A 23762-nucleotide genomic window follows, 5' to 3' on the forward strand; every position below is an offset into this window, starting at 1 on the left:
CTAGGAAGGTGCAGGGGAAGGAGCGGCGTGCGAGAGGTTTTGAGAGAAAGGGGACAGCGCGGACAGAGAAAGAAGAAAAAGAAATATGTTTTGGGTTGGAAAGGGGATTAGGGTTTTAGTGGAGAAAGTGACTTTTCCCATCGGTTTATTCATTGGGCCAATGTAACAGCCATCACTTTTTCCATCGGTGCATATATGGCCCGATGTAAACGCCCTAAGTGGCCCACTTTTCCCATCGGTTTCTTTCTCCACCGATGTAAAAGCCCTTATAACCCATTTTCGTTTTAATTACAAGTTTGCCACTGCGTTATTTTTCCCATCATATGAGTTAAATACCTGATGTAAAATCACTAAATCAAATTTTTTTTCCCATCATTTAAGTTAAATACCTGATGTAAAATCCTTTGACAAATATTTTTCACATCAGTTATCTTAATACCTGATGTAAAATCTTAAAATCAAATGTCTTATTTTTAGTAGTGTTCATTCTTCATAGAGTATAATTCCTCATTATATATGGAAATCTACAATAATACCTTACAACAGTACAAAATTATTATAGCGTCATATAGTATACACTCATCGCCTTAACTTCGCTGAATACATACTCGTTAACTAAGTACATCCACAATAACATAGTCATCATTCTCGGCAATTATTCAAAAGAGTTCTAATTCTCTAGCACGACATCCTTGCATCCACTAGATTCTAAATCTATCATACAGATTAATTCATGTTCTCTACGTAGGCTCCCGGCATATTAATTCCTCACTGCCCACGAGTAGTACTCGCACACTACTCCGCATCACACTTTCGCTGCGCAACTCTGATTACCCGTCTTAAGTCACCGTCCAATATGTTGCACTCTTTCATATTCACTTCTTCATAAGTTCACACAACATGGTGAGTGATTATTCTCACGGCTTAGTATCCATCATATCCTAAACCATTAAGGTAACAAACAAGCTCATCCTATCTATATGATTCCGTCTACTATCAACAAGAGATTAAGGGTGACCAAATCCTCAATTTGTCAATAGATAGCCGACAACCATATTTAAGCATAAACCGTCGTTACTACATAATAGTGTCCTTTTCCGAGTTTGCACTCAACTCATTAACATCGTCATAGTCCAATAGTTCACTCTGAGTCTTTACAACTCGCACACTTCCCTCTCATTGGATCTTGTTAGTGAGATACCAACATCCAAACATTTTACATAATCAGCTTCATGGTCACTTAGCATCACACACCTGTTAAATACTTCCAACTTCATAATCACTAATATACTCGTACCTTTCTATTTATCTCGTTCTGAATCAAAATCCTCATCTAGCAAAAGACCGCAATAACATTCGTAACTCGTGGTTTCACTCTAAATCCCATGACATCTTTTGCGTCCAAGTATCATTCCACTCGGAATCTCAACAATTCTTCCTCACACCAATAGGTGTAAGAAATCCTCTACAATTCTTCTTCGATACATGTCGTTGCTTTGGCATCATAAATACGACTTCAACCGTACTAAAACTTATTTCACCTTTACTACTAATTCACTCCTCCCTAAAATCCATCGGCACTCAAATCATCTTTATTACCGAACATCTCATCAACTTATTCCTCAACAACATATTCTACTCAATTTTGTTTCAAACAATCACGGTAGTAGGCATTCCTATTCAACAAGTTTTGCGCTTCCTTAACCGACTTCAGAATATCTCCTCATAGGATCAAAATTTATGGGTTTTTAAAGTAAAAACAAATTTCTAAAACACACAGTAGAACCCGGTTCCTCCCACACAGGAACCGGTTCCTGGCTGCTTCCCATAACTCGTTTCTGATTTTTACTATGGGGAACCGGGTTGTCTCTATCTGGGAACCGGTTCCCAACAACCCAAAATCCCTACGTCTCTGTTTTTATAATGGGGACACATTTCAAATAGTTTTAAACATCAAATAACAACATATATCATGGGTATTAAGTCATCTTCGCAATGCCCCAAACGGCAATTAAATCAGACACTCGGATCTCAAGATATGAATTTTCCAATCGTTGTCCAAAATTGCAACACTGACGCCATGCAGCGACACCTTAGATGATATTTCCAAAACTCCTCAAATGGTACACTTAATTCCTAAAATTGCTTCTCAACAAACCTTTTAATTATTCCTTCAATCCGTTCAACTCTGACACTGACATCCCGTTTCGTACCAACAAATAAGTCTAGTTCTAAGAGCACGCGTAACCGCAACTTCACCTCTTTCCAACATCATCCTGTCACAATTAAATATGTTACAGCTGCTGCAACTATTTTTATAACAAAGTTCATCTCTTTAGCTTTCCGATGCTTCAAACGAAACTCAAATCGGATGTCCAGAACTTCAGTTATGATTTTTCGAAGTTCTGCAGCTATTCAGCAATTTTCCTGCGTTTTGCTTACGAAAATTTCACTCCAAAACTCATTCTCTTCAACTCGATCACATTCCAAACAGTTCCTTATCATATCTCTTCACTTCCAAACATCCTTATAACTTGAGCAACACATCCCATCGCTGAAGTGCGATTTCTGAAACATTACGACAGCAATCCTCTTTGCAAACTTGCAGTTGAGCCTCTTCCGAGACGCACGGCTACTTAACTGACAACTTCGCAGCCCATCAGCAGAGTTGATACATTACAACTTCTTAATTTCCCTCTCCTACAAATAATCATCAATTACCTCTAATCATTTTCCTTCCAGACGTTCCAACTTAACTACCAGTCAAGTCCTAATTTCAAGTCACCTTCGATTCGGAAAACAACAACTCCAACAACGCTTGCACGGTTGCCAACAACAGCCTACTGAATCAATCGTTAATAAAACAGCAAGGATGCTACAATTATTAACATAAATAAAAATATCAAGTCGAGTGTCATGCTTTATTAGGAATGATCCAAAAATATCAAAACATATGTTCAGCACAGCGGAAACTCATTCAACAATGTTATAAAACATCTCTAAGAAAATCAACGGTACATAAACCAATAATGGAAAAACAGTGTATCACAAGAAACTCTAAGACTATCGTCCCCCAGTGTAACAAGATCAGAGCATGACCGACACGACCCAACATAACCGGATAAACTCTACGAGTCATCCTCACCGATCGCTTAGGCCGCTACTTCAATCTGAAATCATCAAAGTAGGGGTGAGACTACATCATAACTAAATAGCATTATAAATCATCAGATATAGAATTTCATAAGCAATTATCTACCCTACTTAGCATATTCAGATTAATCAATTCATACCAATCGCAAGCACAAATCAATAGTATGCACCAATAACCCAACACAATCATAACACCAGATTTCATCCTGACATGTCACAATTTATACAAAGACCATGCAGACTCTTATGCATGTGGTACCAAAATTCGTGAATCACATTCACAAGACTTCTCTCTTTGATACTGCCCTTTAGTCGCTCACACCCCACATGGGCACACGACTACTGCCTCATCGCTCACACCCCACATGGGCACACGATGACTGCCTGCTAATCTCCGCACAATGGGAATCAGCCTTCCAATGCAAATGATTTATGAATGAATGCACACATGTCACATACTTATATCATCATCAATCTGATGCTTAACATCGCTTTATCACATCTTACCAATAATGTCACAACAAGTATGTACATGTACAAGCATCATTCAAAACAAATCAATCATCATCATCCATCAAAACGCATGATACAACATTTACCATGAATAACATCCATCTGCATCATCATTCATCAAAACACATGATAACCATATTTACCACGAACAACATCCATTGCATAACAAGCAGAAGCAATCATATTATAACAACACACATGATTGCACATATTCAATTATGCAAACAACAATTCATTGCACCTTATCAACTATGCAAAACAAGAATAAACCACATTTGAAGAAAACAATACTTTTCAAAATAAAATCCAGTTATGGTTATTTTCTTTATTTCATATAGTAGAGCATTCAATTTAAGAAACAACGTCCAAAACGGCGTATAAAACGGACTTACGGTTTGAAAATTAGAAGCTTTTAAATTTAGAACAGTTTTCAAAACGTGTTGCTGGAATTTGTACTGGAACCCGGTTCGTCCCACATGGGAACCAGTTCCTGGACCCAAAAATGCCATTTTTAACGTTTTAACACACTAGAACCCGGTTCCTCCCACATGGGAACCGGTTCCCACGAACCCAGTAGCTGAAAAACATGATTTTTAAGACTTTTATGCATCCCAAACACATACCAACTCATACCATTACGAAATTGATCATCGATAACATCAAAATACTCCAAATACATGATTCTAATGCACAAACAACATACTGAAGGATAGAAAAACACTTAGAAAGGGGGGGTTTGAATAAGTGTAGTCTTAAAAACTTGAACGATAAAAACAAATTGCACAGTTATTTTTATCCTGGTTCGTTGTTAACTAAACTACTCCAGTCCACCCCCACGGAGTGATTTACCTCACCTGAGGATTTAATCCACTAATCGCAACAGATTACAATGGTTTTCCACTTAGCCCACGACTAAGTCTTCTAGAGTATCCTGATCACAACCTGATCACTCTAGAAACAAATGCTTAGACACAAGCTAAGACTTTCTTAGAGTATCCTGACCACCACGTGATCACTCTAATTACAACTGCTTAGACACAAGCTAAGACTTCCTAGAGTATCCTGATCAACACTTGATCACTCTAGTTACTTACAAATTAATGTAATCAAATAAGAGTTTTACAATGCTTCTGAAAAGCTATAATCACAACAGTGATATTTCTCTTAACGTCTAAGCTTAATCTCACTAATATATTACAACATCAATGTCGTGAGCTTTGATGAAGATGAAGTTTCTGAGCTTTGATTTGAACAGCGTTTCAGCAAGTTAATATTCACAAAAATCGTCAAGAAATTTTGTTAACCTTGCTTCTCATCAGAACTTCATATTTATAGGCACTTTGAGAAGATGACCGTTGGGAGCATTTAATGCTTTGCGTATTCCGTACAGCATTGCATTTAATGTTTCACGCTTTTGTCAACTACCTCGAGCCTTGTTCACGCTGTGTCTACTGACGTTGCCTTTAATAGCTTCCAACGTTCCTTTTGTCAGTCAGCGTAGCCTGCCACCTGTACTTTCTTCTGATCTGATGTTTGTGTATACAACGTTTGAATATCATCAGAGTCAAACAGCTTGGTGCATAGCATCTTCTTGTCTTCTGACCTTGAAGTGCTTCTGAGCGTGATACCATGAGAACTTCAGTGCTTCTGCTTCTGATCTCAAGTTCTTCTGATGCTTCCATAGACCCATGTTCTGATTCTGCCTTGACCATCTTCTGATGTCTTGCCAGACCATGTTCTGATGTTGCATGCTGAACCTTCTGAGACAAAGCTTCTGAGCACTGATTTGTGCATACTCTTTATATATTTCTTGAAAGGGAAATTGCAAGGTATTAGAGTACCACATTATCTCACACAAAATTCATATCCTTGTTATCATCAAAACTAAGAATATTGATCAGAACAAATCTTGTTCTAACAATCTCCCCCTTTTTGATGATGACAAAAACATATATAAATGATATGACTTTGCGATCAGAAAGAGCAGACGGCTAAAGACAATTTACACAGCTATAGCATAAGCATGTGAATATGTCTCCCCCTGAGATTAACAATCTCCCCCTGAGATGAATAATCTCCCCCTGAAATTAATACTAGAAGAATTTTAATAATAAAAGACTTCCCTGAGTATTTCAGTAGAGACGTTCACAGTGCTTGATCTACAGAACATTCATGACTTCTGATTTCTGCTTCCATAGGACAGCTTCAGAACATTGAATTTCTTTAGATCCTCAGAACATTCACAGCTTCTGATTCCTGCTTCCATTCGGACAGCTTCAGAACTTGAATTTCTTTGATCTTCAGAACATTCACAGCTTCTGATTCCTGCTTCCATCGGACAGCTTCAGAGCTTGAATTTCTTCTTACATTACTTCATGCTAGATTGTATCAGAACATTGTTGAATGTACCAGAGCTTCATCAGAGCATCTCTACATCCTGAAATGTTACAGAATAAAACTAAACGACAAAAGTCAGCATGAATGAATCAGAACATAAAATATGTTTCAGAATACATAATATGTATAAGAGCCATATAAGCCATATAGAATGTATCAGAACAAATAGACATTCAGAATCAGATCATATTCTATCATCAGAATATCTGAACATTCTTCCTTCTTGCTTCTGATTCTGAAGCTTCATAGCACTCAGCTTGCTTTAAGAATCCAAGAGCTTGATTCATCTTGTTGCTTCTTATGTTAATCTTTAAAGAGAATCTTTAATTCCTACAACAACACAACTTAAAGCATAGAACTTTGCAAGTTCTGTTAGTAATGTGGGGCCTTTTTACCCGGTAACTGATAATATTTAATCAGATCATTTATCATATATTTTCTCCCCCTTTTTGTCATAACATCAAAAAAGAATATAAAAGATTCAGATGTAGAAAACGACAAAGGAAAGAAACAAAATTAAACTTTTCATTGATTTAAACAAGCAGGATTACAAAAGATGTATGCAGAAAACAAATGCAACAAGGAAAGAAAACTACAAAGACTTAAGGACTACAACCCTAGCCTAGTCATAATCTTAGCTAGCATATCATGAATCACTGCGGCATTCTCTGCATGCCTGTCCAGACTAGAACCTCCACTGTAGGAGAGATGCATGAATTCAAGGAGGAAGTGAGAGACAGTTCACAGGAAGAGAGTTAATGTCTCAAACGGGGCTTTCCTTTAACATAGAAGTCAAGAACATGATCCTTAACTTCATCCAATATCGCAAGAAAGTCTTCTTCCTTTGGATAAATGTTGATAACAGCATCACAGAAGAGATCTGACTTGAGACTTCTTGAAATCTTGAGAGATCCGTCTTGAGGTCAATGTCAGCGATCCCCGAGATTTGTTTCTCAATCTGGAACCAGACAATCCTTCCAACCGTTCTATTCATATATATCGACCACCCTTGAGCCTTTGCCTTTGCATCTTGGTTGAAACCATAAGCACCCAAATCATCAGCGTCCACATGAGATTTGCACAAAACTTCCATTACTGATGGAGGAATGAAGCAAGTTTTCAGTGGAGAAACCTCTTGAGAGGAATTTGAAAACGGATTCATGGTGAATGCTAGGTTGAAGATGAATAAACTAGGGTTTATGCAAAATGCAGATAAAGAGAGAGAGAAATAAATAGAGGGAAAAGAAACGTTTGAAGAGAATAAAAAAGAAACTGAAATGATGAAAGGCATTTAATGTTACATGACGTGAGGAGAGATAATAATGACAAAAGAAGTGATTAGCACAGTTACCTAAGAAAGGCGCCTCCTCAACTGCACGCATGCTTGTCCAAATAGGATAGACACGTGTTACCATCTGGAAAGCTAGATACAGCTGTATTTACTTTAAAAGATATTCTGAATCAACTTAGACAATGAAACGTTAGTAATAAACGAATCACTACTTCTAATTGATTACAATCATAACTTCTTATAAAAGACTAATCCAATCTCATTTCAGAAGATACTCATACATAAGATCTTCTCATCTTCTCATTCTGGGCATAAATCCATACTGATATTCTTCAGAATGAACTTAAACCTATCTTCAGCAAGGGGTTTTGTAAAGATATCAGCCCATTGATGGTCTGTATCCACAAAGTTTAAAGATATAACACCCTTCTGAACATAGTCCCTTATGAAATGATGTTTAATCTCAATATGTTTAGCTTTTGAATGTAAGATAGGATTCTTAGATAAACATATAGCAGAAGTATTATCACAGAAGATAGGAATGTTACTCTCATATATCTGATAATCTTCTAGCTGACTTCTCATCCAGAGCATTTGTGTGCTACAACCTGCAGCAGCAACATATTCTGCTTCTGTTGTTGAGAGGGCAATTGTAGCTTGCTTCTTGCTGTACCATGAGATCAGATGACTTCCAAGAAATTGACAATTTCCAGAAGTGCTCTTCCTTTCAATTCTATCTCCAGCATAGTCAGCATCACAGAATCCTACTAAGTTGTAATCTTTGGATCTTCTGTAAACTAAACCAACATTAGTAGTACCTTTCAGATACCTCAGAATTCTCTTAACCGCAGTTAAATGAGATTCTCTCGGATCTGATTGGAATCTAGTACACAAACAAACACTGAAGAGAATGTCAGGTCTAGAAGCAGTTAGGTATAGAAGAGATCCAATCATACCTCTGTACAACTTCTGATCTACCTTCTTACGTACCTCATCCTTACCTAGGACACATGTTGGATGCATAGGAGTTTTGGCTTCTTTACTTTCAGAAAGATTAAACTTCTTCAGTAGTTCTTTCACATACTTCGTTTGATGAACATAGGTTCCGTCAGAAGTTTGGTTGATTTGAATCCCAATGAAATACTTGAGTTCTCCCATCATGCTCATTTCAAATTCAGCCTGCATAGACTCAGCAAACTCCTTTCCAAGTGTAGCATTAGATGTTCCAATGATAATATCATCAACATATATTTGACAAATTAAAAAATCCTTTTTAAATGTTTTACAAAAGAGAGTAGTGTCCACTTTTCCTCTAGTGAAACCATTTTCCAGAAGGAAAGAACTCAAACGTTCATACCAAGCTCTAGGAGCTTGTTTCAATCTGTATAATGATTTCTTTAATTTAAAAACATGATTTGGAGACATGGAGTCTTCAAAACCAGGAGGTTGATGGACATAAACTTCTTCATCTATGTAACCATTTAAGAAGGCACTCTTAACATCCATCTGATAGAGAGTGATGTTGTGTTGAGTGGCAAAAGAAATTAATAGACGAATAGATTCTAACCTGGCCACTGGTGCAAAGGTTTCTGTATAGTCAATCCCTTCTTGCTGACTGTAACCCTGAGCGACCAGTCTGGCTTTGTTTCTTACCACTTCACCTTTCTCACTCAGCTTGTTTCTGAAAACCCATTTTGTCCCTATAATATTGAATCCTTTAGGTCTTGGAACAAGATCCCAAACATCATTCCTTGTAAACTGATTTAACTCTTCTTGCATGGCAATTATCCAGTCTGTATCTTCTAGAGCTTGATCAACAGAAGTTGGCTCGATCAGAGAAACCAGACCTAATTGACATTCAGCATTGTTCTTGAGGAATGCTCTTGTTCTGATAGGATCTTCTTTCTTCCCAAGGATCACATCTTCTGAATGAGCTGAAGCAAGTCTAGGTGATCTTCTGACTATTGGCTCTTCAGAAATCCTGAGATTCTCTAAAGATGCAGCAACTTGATCTTCTGATCCATTGCTTTTGAGACTACAAGCTTATGCAGCTTTGCTTCTTGGTTCTTCTGCTTCTGATATATCAATATCACAATCTGCAAAATTCTCAAACTGCTTTGGTTTTTCAAGACCAAGCTTATCATCAAACCTGATATTGATTGATTCTTCTACAATCAATGTTTCAGTATTGTATACTCTGTAGCCTTTAGAGCGTTCAGAATATCCAAGAAGGAAACACTTTTGTGATTTAGAATCAAACTTACCAAGATGATCTTTAGTATTCAGAATAAAGCATACACATCCAAAAGGATGGAAATATGAAATGTTGGGCTTTCTGTTCTTCCACAATTCATAAGGAGTCTTATTTAGAATAGGTCTGATAGAGATTCTATTCTGAATATAACACGCAGTGTTTATTGCTTCTGCCCAGAAATGCTTAGCCATATTGGTTTCATTGATCATGGTTCTGGCCATTTCTTGTAGAGTCCTATTCTTTCGCTCTACAACTCCATTTTGCTGTGGAGTTCTAGGGCAAGAGAAATCATGGGCAATACCATTTTCTTTGAAGAACTCCTCATAGAATTTGTTCTCAAATTCGCCACCATGATCACTTCTGACCTTTATGATCTTGCACTCCTTCTCAGATTGGATCTGAGTGCAGAATTCAAAGAACACTGAATGAGATTCATCCTTGTGTTTCAAGAACTTTACCCATGTCCAGCGGCTATAATCATCAACGATGACTAATCCATATTTCTTCCCTCTGACAGATGTTGTTTTGACTGGGCCAAACAGATCAATGTGCAAGAGTTCTAACGACCTTGAGGTAGAAACAACATTCTTAGACTTGAATGCAGGTCTGGAGAACTTGCCCTTCTGACATGCTTCACAAAGAGCATCTGATTTGAATTTCAGATTTGGGAGTCCTCTGACCAGATTTAGTTTGTTAATCTGAGAAATCTTTTTCAAACTAGCATGTCCTAATCTCCCGTGCCAGACCCATTGCTCTTCAGAAACAGACATAAGACAAGTCACCTTCTGCTTCTCAAGATCAGAAAGATCAATCTTATAAATGTTGTTCTTTCTCTTGCCTGTAAATAGGATTGAGCCATCCTTCTGACTTACAGCCTTGCAAGACTTTTGATTGAAGATTATGTCATAACCATTGTCACTTAATTGACTTATGGACAATAAGTTATGCGTTAATCCTTCAACAAGAAGTACATTAGTTATGGAAGGAGAGTTACCAAGACTTATGGTTCCAGAGCCAATGATTTTGCCCTTCTGATCTCCTCCAAACTTGACTTCTCCACCTGGTTTAAGCACCAGGTCTTGGAATGTAGACCTTCTTCCCGTCATGTGTCGCGAGCACCCAGAGTCCAGGTACCATGACATTTTGCTTTTTGTCCTCTTTGCCGCCAAGGATATCTGCAACAGAAATTATCTTCTCCTTAGGTACCCACAATTTCTTGGGTCCTTTCTTGTTAGTTCTCCTCAAGTTCTGAATGAACTTGGGTTTAGCAAAATATTTAACAGGAGGAACAACATGATATTCTTTAGGTTTGTCAGCATGATATTTCTTAGGATGTGTCACAAGCTTCTTGGTGTGAACAGTGTTAAACTTCTGTGCATGTGAAGTAAACCTAATATCATGTGCATGGCCATATTTGAACTGATCATACAATGGCTTGTATGTGATCTTCAGATCATCAATAGGTTCAAATTTATGTGAGGTATCACCCACATAACCAAAACCAAACCTTCTGTTTCCAGAAACACCATATATCATAGAAGCAAGATGACTTCTGCCAATACTTCTAGATAAGAACTTTCTGAAGCTCGAGTCATATTCTTTCAGAATATGATTCATGCTAGGAATGGATTTTTCTGTTTCAGAAGGAGATCCACTATCTTTGGATAGATTTAAAATTTTTTCCTTCAGTTTAGAATTTTCCACTTCCAGCTTCTTAGTTTCAAATTCAAACTGCTTTTTCAGCTTTTTGTATTTGATACTAAGATGAGCCTTGAGTTCCAGAAGTTCTGTTAAACTGGAAACTAACTCTTCTCTAGATAGTTCAGAAAATACCTCTTCAGAATCTGATTCTGATGTAGATTTTGATCCATCATCTTCTGTAGCCATCAATGCGAAGTTGGCCTGCTCTCCTTCAGAGTCTGATTCTGATTCTGATTCAGAATCATCTCATGTTGCCATAAGACCTTTCTTCTTATGAAACTTCTTCTTGGGATTCTCCTTCTGAAGTTTTGGACACTCGTTCTTGTAATGTCCAGGCTCATTGCACTCATAGCAGACAACCTTCTTCTTGTCAGATCTTCTGTCACCAGAAGATTCTCCTCGTTCAAATCTCTTTGAGCTTCTGAAGCCTCTGAACTTCCTTTGCTTGCTCTTCCAGAGTTGGTTTACCCTTCTGGAGATCATGGACAGTTCATCTTCTTCTTCAGATTCTGATTCTTGAGGATCTTCTTCTCTAGCCTGAAAAGCGTTAGTGCATTTTTTAACATTTGATTTTAATGCAATAGACTTACCTTTCTTCTGAGGCTCGTTTGTGTCCAGTTCTATTTCATGGCTTCTCAAGGCACTGATATGCTCTTCCAAAGAAACTTCATTCAGATTCTTGGCAATCTTGAATGCAGTCACCATTGGACCCCATCTTCTGGGTAAGCTTCTGATAATCTTCTTTACATGATCAGCCTTGGTGTAGCCTTTATCCAGAACTCTCAATCCAGCAATTAGAGTTTGAAATCTTGAGAACATCTTCTCAATATCTTCATCATCCTCCATCTTGAAGGCTTCATATTTCTGGATTAAAGCAAGAGCTTTAGTCTCCTTGACTTGAGCATTTCCCTCATGGGTCATTTTCAATGACTCATATATATCATGGGCAGTTTCCCTGTTGGATATCTTCTAATACTCAGCATGAGAGATAGCATTTAGCAAAACAGTCCTACATTTATGATGATTCTTGAAAAGCTTCTTTTGATCATCATCCATTTCTTGCCTTGTAAGCCTTACGCCACTGGCTTTCACTGGATGTTTGTAACCATCCATCAGAAGATCCCATAGTTCACCACCTAGACCAAGAAAGTAACTTTCCAGTTTATCTTTCCAGTATTCAAAGTTTTCACCATCAAATACTGGTGGTCTAGTATAACCATTGTTACCGTTGTATTGCTCAGCAGAGCCAGATGTAGATGCAGTTAGATTTGTTTGAACTTCACCAGCCATCTTTTACTGAAGCGTTTTTCTCTTCCTGAATCTTTTCTAAACACGGTTAAGTGCTTGCACCTTAGAACCGGCGCTCTGATGCCAATTGAAGGATAGAAAAACACTTAGAAAGGGGGGTTTGAATAAGTGTAGTCTTAAAAACTTGAACGATAAAAACAAATTGCACAGTTATTTTTATCCTGGTTCGTTGTTAACTAAACTACTCCTGTCCACCCCCACGGAGTGATTTACCTCACCTGAGGATTTAATCCACTAATCGCAACAGATTACAATGGTTTTCCACTTAGCCCACGACTAAGTCTTCTAGAGTATCCTGATCACAACCTGATCACTCTAGAAACAAATGCTTAGACACAAGCTAAGACTTTCTTAGAGTATCCTGACCACCACGTGATCACTCTAATTACAACTGCTTAGACACAAGCTAAGACTTCCTAGAGTATCCTGATCAACACTTGATCACTCTAGTTACTTACAAATTAATGTAATCAAATAAGAATTTTACAATGCTTCTGAAAAGCTATAATCACAACAGTGATATTTCTCTTAACGTTTAAGCTTAATCTCACTAATATATTACAACATCAATGTCGTGAGCTTTGATGAAGATGAAGTTTCTGAGCTTTGATTTGAACAGCGTTTCAGCAAGTTAATATTCACAAAAATCGTCAAGAAATTTTGTTAACCTTGCTTCTCATCAGAACTTCATATTTATAGGCACTTTGAGAAGATGACCGTTGGGAGCATTTAATGCTTTGCGTATTCCGTACAGCATTGCATTTAATGTTTCACGCTTTTGTCAACTACCTCGAGCCTTGTTCACGCTAAGTCTACTGACGTTGCCTTTAATAGCTTCCAACGTTCCTTTTGTCAGTCAGCGTAGCCTGCCACCTGTACTTTCTTCTGATCTGATGTTTGTGTATACAACGTTTGAATATCATCAGAGTCAAACAGCTTGGTGCATAGCATCTTCTTGTCTTCTGACCTTGAAGTGCTTCTGAGCGTGATACCATGAGAACTTCAGTGCATCTGCTTCTGATCTCAAGTTCTTCTGATGCTTCCATAGACCCATGTTCTGATTCTGCCTTGACCATCTTCTGATGTCTTGCCAGACCAAGTTCTGATGTTGCATGCTGAACCTTCTGAGACAAAGCTTCTGAGCGCTGATTTGTGCATACTCTTTATATATTTCCTGAAAGGGAAATTGCAATGTATTAGAGTACCACATTATCTCACACAAAATTCATATCCTTGTTATCATCAAAACTAAGAATATTGATCAGAACAAATCTTGTTCTAACACATACCACAACATCATGTAACAATACTACATCATCAATTGCAGTCAATTCATCAAATCATACATGTCAGTGTTGGTATTTCACAAAACCTAACATCCCAAATAGAGATTCTAATCCCTTAATTCAATCCTATCATCATCAAAATCATAATACTACATAATCAGAGTAATCACCCCTTACCTGGAATTAGGTTCTTGATTCTCCTTGAGCTTTGGGGTTTTCCTCCTCCTTGCCCCTCTTCCTCTTTGGTTCCTCTTCACGTTCCTCAACTCTTCTCTTCCACTTCTCATTTTTCACGTTCTGTTTTCCTTATTTCCCTTATTTTATAAAAACATAAAATAGTTAGTAATGGGCTTACTCACTTAGCACCCCCAAACTACTATCCTCACCATCCGACCCAATGGCCCTTAATCCATAATTCTACAATAATTCAACTAAATACCAAAATAATTCTAATTAATAGTTTAATTTCCAATTAAATTAAAATTAGAAAATATGGGGTGTTACACATAAATCCTTCAATTTTCAACATTATTGGATGCTTCTTTTTGCAAATTATTCTCCTTGACATCATGAATAACTACTCTTCACAAGTTAATAGGAATTGTTTTGAAGAAAGTCATCAAAAGTAAAAAGACATTATAGGTCTCTTTTGAAAGTTCAAGGGTTTGTGTGTCCATTTCAAAGGATCATAACTTGGTCAAATTTTATCATCTTGAGCCTATTATTTTTCCATATTGATATTGAGTGAGTCTAGTTTAATCAATATTTGAATACCAAGAGCAAAATGTGAGTGGAAGGCCATGTATGAAGAAGAAACATTATAGGACATGGTAGGATGCCTAGGGTTTAAGGCATGCCTTGTGTGTAAGACCGACCCTAAGGCCAAATGATTCAATTTTAAATTTCTCCAATATAAAATCTGTCCTTCAGCTTATTTTTTTAACTATCCCTGAATTAAGATCACGAACTCCATTTTCTGAGCTCTGAAAGTGAACTTCTACAGGTATATTTCTCCACCAATTATCTGCAATTTTGTTGCTACAAGCTCTTATCACTCTGATGCTCGTGGTATCGTTTGGTTTTAACTGGAAGTGAGTTATGCTTGTATATTTTCAAATCTCTTTTCAAAATTTCTTCGTTTTTTTTCCAAAACGACTGAGCTATGGTTTGAATAAATATTTTGCAAGGGTATGGTTGTCTTCGTATTGATGAGATGAAGCGCTATGAGCTCTTAGTTTTACCATTTGAGAGATGCCAATTCAGAGTGTCTAGAGGTTGAAGACGATGACATACACATCTTCAACCAATGAGAAAAAGCCACGTATGTTTTCAAAAATGTTTTTAAACGTGATTCAGTGTTTTATTTGAGAGCGTCCATGATATGCGCACGTGTTTTATTTGACATTATCTGATGGTCCACATTCTTTTTTAATTTCTTTTGTTATTTGTTTTAAACTTCAAAAATTAATATCTCTTTCATTATAATTCTAAGAAATACCATTTTTTGCTATAATTTTCTTTTATTTTCCTCTTTTGGATTTATATTTTTCCATGTTTTTATTTTTTATTTTACTATTTTTCTTGATTTTTTCTTTGAAAGTTTTATTTTAATTGGTTTAAAATTGTTTTTCGACCTTGAAAAGTTATTAATAAATTTGTCAATACTTGTTGACTTGTGTTTGACCTTTGATTATTTTCTTGGGATTTTTATTTGGTGTTTTGATACCCTTTGTGTATTTCATCAATAAATTCCAATTAATTAATCATTTTTGTCATTTTAAATTACAAAACTTTTTCTAAAAATCGTATATAGTTTTCTTGATTTTATTACGGTCTCATTTGAAAATTATTTGGTGTTTAGATACTCCTTAAGTATTTCATCAATAATGTCTTATTATTTGACCATTTAAAATCCTTTTTTATTTCTTTAAATTGGTTTTCATTTTATTTTCATATTTGGTTACTACTTTTCAACATATTTGGTGATGCTTCATGCCATTATCTATTTTCTTTTTTATTAGTGGGTATAAGTCTTGATAAATCCATTGTCTAGAGGGTTTGATTTTATCATTTATCTGATGGATCATTAAGATAAAATCCCATACAAATCAAAAGAAATTCATCTGGACACTTGGTTTTGTTTTGATCCATTCCCCTCCCTCATCATCTTAATCTCATTCTTGTTTGGTTTGGTTTGTTACTTGTCCCGTATCAGAAAATGGTCATTTGTGGGCTAAACCTTTGTTTATAAGCCCAAGGATGATTGATTATTTGACAATAGGTTCAAGACCTTTGAAAACTTATTGTGTAGAGGCTTTGATTCTATCAATCCTCTGATAAGTTTTCATCAACTTTAACCTAAGTTCATTAGTGAATCATTATTGATCATTCATCTTCGAAATTAACTACTAATTCCTAACTTTACTTTTATGCTTATTATTTTGCTTTATGCTCTATTCCATCATTCATTGTCTATTATCATTATTTTGCTTATATACTTTTATTTTGTTCCTAAAACATTAATAATCAAACTTGAATCATAAAAGATTTAAGACTCTCATGGATTATGGTTACTATCCCCTAGAATTTTGGAGTTTTAGACCTCTGAGACTTAATATTAGAATCCTTTTCTTTTGGAACCTCTGGACCTTGTGATTATCTCATAAGTTGTGCTGGTCTGAAGTCCTTGGAGTTTACTCCAAGGCATTTTGTTATTTCTCTTTGTGTGTGCTGGTTATTTGAGTTCCACATTCTGTATAAAGTCCTTGAGTTTTAATTCCACGGCATTGTGATTAGGAATCCTTCTGTATACAGCTGTTACTTTGCCCAAATTTTGTCTCAAGTTCTTATGGAGCATTTACAAGGCTTTTTGCAAGTTATACATATGGAGATGTTATGATCATTTGGAGTTTATTTCATATGGTACTTGGTATTGTGCTTGTATGGTTGGTTAATCCAAAGGATGAGAATTCTATATTGACTTCTTTATGTCAAGTGTTGGCTTATTATTTAGTTAGAATGTTCTTGTCCTTAGCTTTTATTTTATGCTATAGGATAGTCCCTTCATCTCCATCTTCTTTAATTTTTAAAATCTTCTCCCTTTTTCAAAACCTTCTTATGTTTGCAAACTCTTTTAAAACTTTCTTTAAAAACCTTTTTCCCTTAGTGGCTTTTGTTTCAAAGTTTATACATGAGTAATTGTTTTGGTAGAGATGTAATCCCCAAAAAGTCTTGATATTGATTGATACGATTAATCCTTTTTCACTTGAGAGAGCTAGTGACATACTTATTGATTTATCCAAGTTGGAGCCCTTCTTTCATTTTCTCTTTTAAGTGTTCAACGATGATTGTCTGAGTTTTCTCTCCCATAATGATAAAGTGCTTATTCAATTTTAATTAAATTTTGTTGTTTCCCTTTTAAGTGGAACTACGTTTTCTCTGACTTCTCCATTGCACTAAGAAGCTATGTAGGAACAAGATGTAGTGTCTTGCTGATCATAATTTTAAAATACACAAAATTCTTTTTTGCACACAACTCTTTTTTTAACAAATTTACAAAAAGATTCATGTGGAGTACCACAAATGTGAGGGGTGTTAACACTTTGTCCTTGCATAATTAACCTCCGTACTCAAGATCTTTTCTTTTTATTAGTTTTGATTTAAAAACTTATTTGGGTTTTATTTCGTTCTTTTCCTTTTTCCTTTGGAAACAATAAAGCGCGGTAGCGACTTTCACTAAAATAATTAGTCAAGTCAGTCAATGATTTTGATCTCAAATTTTCTCCGCTACACCAACATAGAAGTAAATCTTGTGTGTGATTTGATTCCTTCATTGTTTGATTGTTTCATGCGCTTTTTAGAATAAGGAAATATTTTCCAAAAGATCATTTTTCAAGATATAAAAGACCAAATCATTTTTAAGGAAGACTTAATATATGAAAGATTGCAAATAAAATTAAATTAGAGTAATGTGATGCGTTATTTGGATCTGCTTCAACTTCAAGTAGTGTTCAAAATCCTAATGGGCAATTCTATTTAAGAAGGAACTCTTCATATAGAATATTAATACCTTGAGACAATAAGCAAGACCTGTTTAGTATTCTTAGTCTTTTTATTTTTACTGTTAAGTTGTGAATTCTATTCTCTAGTGTCATTCCTATATAGAGGAGTAGATTTTGTTTTCAGTTGTAGTAAGTTTCATCATTCATATCATATTATAATAGTCCAAACACTTGGGAAAGAGATTGAGAGAAAGTGAGAGGAGTCTCATATTCAGGGGAGCCCTTAATAGAAATCCATAAGTTTTATTAAGAAAAAGGCTTTAACTAGAAGGGTTCAACTAAGACCAATTAGTACTTTTACTATTAAGAGTGAATTTTCTTTCTTGTGTTAACGTCCTCTAGTCGTAGGTAATTTTGCATAGAATTGGTTTACCAATACCTTGTGTCATTTTACTTTCTTTGCATTTTATTTTATTACTCCATTTAACTTGTCACATATATTGTATGACACAATGTGTTAGACATCTTTGCAGAAGAAGAATATAATTTTAAGTAACACTTCCGACCTCCTTTTTTGCTTTATCATAAAATGATTTTTCTCAATTTCACTACTTAATAGAACCAATCAAAGAATCCACACCCAGTTTGGATAGAGCCACGTGTACATCAAGAAAACATACTACAAGGTTACAAACCAACATTTTTCCTCCAAATTTTTTGAAAAGGATGAATGGCTTAAAGTATGGATGCATACCTTAAAGTGTAAACATTCCTATAATTGCTTTTCATAGATGCTAACAGTTGTTGCTCTGTAAAGAACAACAATATCTCCACAAAAACATTTGGATCTCTGTTACGGATTAAAGCTTTAGTACACCTTCAAATTATATTCCAGCACTTTTCCCTTTCGCTATGGATGAACAATGCTGATAACTCATTGTTTCCTTCGATTCAAAAAACGGTTTTACAGGCTTAAGCTATGGGGTTAATATCTATGGAGGTTTATATCCTAATTTGATTTAGGGTTCATATGTGAGAATAAATTAGAAAAATTCAAGTAAGACAGAGAAGGTGATGACAATGCTGTCAACTGGGATGCCAAACATGTAAAACTAGACATGTTAGTGGGAAATAAAAGGAAATGACATATATGACCATGTTTGAAGAAATAAGGGATGAAATTGGTCTTTTTAATGTTAGTGGACCAAAATGGATTATATGATGTATATAAGGGATGAAAAAATATCTAACTTGAATTATTCTATCAGTTTTTTTTGCACAAGAAAAACTATATTGACTAAAATAGATGTTTTTGAAAGATTTAATAGTAAATGTTTGTTAAATAAGTGATCAACATAAAACAAACTATTAAATTACCTACATTCAAGGTGGAAATTAGTTGCAATAAATCTTTTTATAAACTATCTATATGTGGAAAAAAGCTATTTTCTAAAAAATAAGCGCTCTGCTAGGGTTTCAAGTTTTAATGATAACAGTCACACCGGTGCCGCATTTGGCACCACGCTCGAATCCTAACAAGGTGGGGGGAAGAGTAACGAATCTCCTAATTCGGTAGGAGGGGGAACTGGCTCTATTCCTAGAGATGGTTCTCAGGGTGGTGAGTTGGAAGGAGTATCTTACAAGAATGTGGTCACTGGAGAAAAAGGTGGTTATGGAAGTGGCAGTGAAGGAAGTGAGATGGAGAGGATGGAACAGGAGGATAATGATGACCTGTTTTGGGAGGCGGAGGGAATCACAGTGAAGGAAGGTAAACGAGGAGGTTATGACTGTCCACAAATATTCCTATCTAAGCAAGAAGAGAGAAGGATTCAACGGCCGTGGCGTAGGGGAGTGATTGTCAAACTTTTGGGGAGGAAGATTGGTTACAAAGCCTTGGAGAATAGATTGAAACAAATGTGGGTGAGGAAAGGCATTATTCGTATCATTGATCTTGGATACGATTATTATTTAGTATGTTTCACTCATGATGATGATAAGAATGCGGTGATGATGGATGGACCGTGGTTCATCTATGATCACTACTTGACTGTCAAAGAGTGGTCACCAGATTTTCATCCCGAGAATGACTCCATTGTCAAAGTAGCAGTATGGATCAGGATATCGGGGCTTCCTGTGGAATATTATGATCCTAAGATCTTATATGTGATTGGGAATCTGGTGGGAAATACTATTAAAGTGGATAAGAACACGTTGCAAGGGGAAAGAGGTAAATATGCTCGTATTTGTGTGGAAGTGGATCTCACAAAGCCTCTATTTGCTATGTTCGAGTTGAAGGACAAAAGTTATAGAGTGGAGTTTGAAGGATTACACTTATTATGTATCACATGTGGGAAATTTGGGCATTACAAAGAAGGATGTCCAATGAAGAAACATATGGCGAGTACTGTTCCATCCACAAGTGTTCAAGGAGCAAAGATAGATGATGGGTCTGACGTGAGAAGCATGACGATAGATAGTGATCAAAATGGGGATAGGCCTTGGCAAGTGGTTCAGAAACAACGGCGCACCAGGAAACCTCCTGAGGCGAAGAAAAAACTTCCGGCGACGGGATCATGGCTGGCTAAGGCCGGAACTAGGTTTCAGGTGTTGGGAGACAGCAGTGGTACGATTAAGGAAAACAATAATGGGGCAGACAAAATTAATGATGAGGAAATCATGATAGTGGAAAAATTTAATTCGGTTACCAATAATAAAGATAACGGTTTTATGAAAGAAGTGCAGCATCAGGATGACATTATAACTACCAATAAAGGCTGTAATAATGAGACAATCACACCTCAGAACCACGTGCATATTCTTGAGGATAGTGGCAGACAAGGAGTATCTTTTAATACAGGTGGCAGCAAAGAAGTGGAAGTACAAGAAAGTGAAGGGTATAAGGGAGACAGTACCGGAAACCGAAAGAAACATAAGAAACAACAAGAAAAGGGAATAGGCTTGCGACACGTGTTACACTAGGGTTTAAAGAGATAAATGAAGGCCAAAGAAAGCGCACCATAGAGAATGTTTATGGAAAGAGTCATCAAATGGAGTTTTTGGAAGCTACGCACGTGAACATGCAGAAAGACAAGTTAACAAGCCTTGTTAATAATGAAGAAGGACAAATAATAAAGGATAAAGTGATGAAGACTCATGAGTTAGTTGGTAGTGAGATTATGGATCAGGAGCTTAGTGTGGCTACTGTTTTGCATGATAACAACACTACTAAATTTACCCTTCGATATGCAGCAAGACCGCCGGATGAAAGAAATACTATAGGAGGAGAGTATGTCCCAGGTACGGCCATTCTTGAAAAAATATACCTAACTCCGGGGGAGGAAAATAATGACATGGTTTGCAATAGCATTGAGGAAGAGAAAGTTCAGGAAACTCCTGAACTTAGTTAAGCCGCTTGGTTTGGAGTTCCAGTTTTCTTACTGTTTGTTAATGATGAATAACAACATTAAGATTATTGTGTGGAATTGTAGAGGCACTGCTGGAAAGGATTTTTTTCAAATATAGCAAGTATTATTGTGACATGTACAGACCTGAAGTTTTTGTTTTTATGCAGACAAGATGTGATCCCATTAAGCTCCATAAACCTCTTAAGAAGTTAGGGTTTCAGGAATTTTTTTCTGTCAGTAATGATGGCTTTGCTGGGGGCATCATTGTGGCTAGTAAAAATGAAAACCTGAATATTATTCAATGTGCTCAGGATGAGCAATGGATTCATCTTACTGTTAAATTTGGGGAAGGCACTGATTGGAGGTTCACTTCTGTTTATGCTAGTCCTTCGAAGCATCGTAGAAATTTGATGTGGGAAGCTTTGCGTAAGTCAGCCAGGAATAAAAACAGGCCGTGGATGGTGGCATGTGATTTTAATGATATTGCATAAGCTAGTGAGAAGAAAGGTGGTGGTGCTGTGTCTCATAGGAATGTGCTGTATTTCGAAAGAATATGAAGGAGTGTAAGTTATATGATATGGGATCTAGTGGTCCAAAGTTTACTTGGAGGGGAGGGATGTATCATGGTGGCCAGAGGATTTATGAAAGATTAGATAGAGCTCTTGGTAATGAGGAGTGGAAACTTCTTCTCCCTGATAGTTTCGTTAAGGTGCTGCCTAGGGTGAATTTTTCTGATCAGCATCCCATTATGGTTTCGCTGAATAGGGATTATTATGTTAATGGTGGCCGTCAGTTTAGATTTGAAAGTGCGTGGCTAGTGGAGCATGATTATACTAGCAGAGTTAAAGGGCTTTGGAAGAATGGTGAGGATATCATGTCTAATCTTGATAGGATCAAATGTGATGCGAAGGAGTGGAAAAAATGGAGTATCAATCATGTTCAAAAGAATAAGAAGAGAATCTTAGCTCGGCTGTAAGGGATTCGGGAAAGTATTTATATGAGACATGATGCTCGTGGGCTCATACGATTAGAAAAGAAGCTTCAACAAGATCTCAATACCATCTTAAAGCAAGAAGAGCTTATGTGGTTTTAACGGTCTCGGGCTAAGTGGTTAACAGATGGTGACCGCAATACTCGATACTATCATATTAAGGATGTGAATAGAAGAAGGCGTAATAATATTCAGATGCTGCAAGATAATGATGGGAATTGGATTGACAAGCCAAAAGAACTTAGGGAGCTTGTTAACAACTTTTATAAAGATTTATTTAAGATAAGTAGTATTGGCAGTGGCAGGTTTCAAAGTAAATTGACGTATCCGCCTCTTCATGATGAGGAGCTCAACAAGCTGAACGATAATGTTACTGAATTGGAGATAAAAAGTGTTGTCTTCAGTATGCAGCCTTGGAAAGCACCGGGGCCTGATGGCTTTCCGGCTGGCTTTTATCAACGATCTTGGAACATGGTGGGTAATAGTGTGGTAGCTTTAGTTAGACAAGTGTAGAAGAATCCTAGCAGTATGAGTAAGGTGAATCAAACTAACATTTTCCTTATTCCTAAGACTGATAAACCGGTTGTGGTGTCTCAATTCCGCCCCATTTCCTTATGCAATAGCCTGTACAAGATTGTTAGTAAAATTATTGTGCAACGTCTCACGAAACATATGAATACTCTTGTCTCCCCTTATCAAACCGTTTTCGTACCAGGAAGACACATACATGAAAACATCATAATTGCTAGGGAAGCTATGCATACTATGGCCAAGATGAAAGGTAAGAGAGGTTATTTTGCCATTAAGGTAGATTTATCAAAAGCTTACGATAAACTCAGCTGGGAGTTTATCTGGAATATCTTGCAAGAAGTCAAAATTCTTGAAACTTTGAGAAACATTATCATGCATGCAGTCACAATCGTTGAAACTAATGTGAATTGGCATGGTGAGCAAAATGAGTTTATTCGGCCTCAGAGAGGAATTCGTCAGGGTGATCCTATTTCCCCATACTTGTTTGTGTTGTGTATGGACAAATTGTCTCACTTAATTGAGGAAGAGGTTGATGCGAGAAGATAGAAAAGTTTGAAGCTTGGAAGAATGGGGTGAAAATATCTCATTTATTGTTTGCGGATGAGTTGTTATTATTTGGGGAAGCGACGGATAGCCAAATTCAGTGTGTTATGAAAACGTTAAGTATCTTTTGCAGGATGTTAGGGCAAGAAGTTAGTGAGGAGAAGACGAGTATCCTTTTCTCTAAGAACGTTACTAGGAGCATGCGGCTTCGGATTTTACATGAGTTAATGTTTAGACAAACGCGTGACTTTGGCAAATACCTAGGTGTTCCTTTGAATGGCAAGAAATTGAAACGTAAGGATTTTCAGTACATCATAGACCAGGTAGCGGGTAAACTTATCAACGGGAAGAGAGATAACTTATCCTTAGCTGGCCGAAGTACTCTTGCC

The 23762-nt window shown here is 36.6% G+C and overlaps 2 protein-coding genes across 2 annotated transcripts; both read left to right on the forward strand.

The window, feature by feature from the left end:
• The first annotated feature begins 19602 nt into the window (after positions 1–19602).
• On the forward strand, positions 19603–20883 carry LOC131658066 (uncharacterized). Its single transcript, XM_058927403.1, has one exon. It carries the CDS (start codon positions 19603–19605, stop codon positions 20881–20883), a length of 1281 nt encoding a protein of 426 aa, XP_058783386.1.
• A 978-nt stretch (positions 20884–21861) lies between these two features.
• LOC131658074 (uncharacterized) lies at positions 21862–22812 on the forward strand. Its single transcript, XM_058927412.1, has 2 exons — positions 21862–22234; positions 22427–22812. The coding sequence occupies exons 1-2, from the start codon at positions 21862–21864 to the stop codon at positions 22810–22812; spliced, it is 759 nt and encodes a 252-aa protein (XP_058783395.1).
• The last annotated feature ends 950 nt before the right edge of the window (positions 22813–23762 follow it).

Source organism: Vicia villosa, linkage group LG1, assembly GCF_029867415.1.
Source record: "Vicia villosa cultivar HV-30 ecotype Madison, WI linkage group LG1, Vvil1.0, whole genome shotgun sequence".
NCBI classification, from domain to species: domain Eukaryota; kingdom Viridiplantae; phylum Streptophyta; class Magnoliopsida; order Fabales; family Fabaceae; genus Vicia; species Vicia villosa.

What these genes read in the sequence shown, in the direction of transcription:
- LOC131658066 (XM_058927403.1), top strand. Translation starts at nt 19,603, where the DNA reads ATGGAGAGGATGGAACAGGAGGATAATGATGACCTGTTTTGGGAGGCG.
- LOC131658074 (XM_058927412.1), top strand. Translation starts at nt 21,862, where the DNA reads ATGAAGGAGTGTAAGTTATATGATATGGGATCTAGTGGTCCAAAGTTT. An exon ending in GAAGGAGTGGAAAAAATGGA is followed by an intron (nt 22,235 to 22,426) that starts GTATCAATCATG and finishes AGTGGTTAACAG; the next exon opens with ATGGTGACCGCAATACTCGA.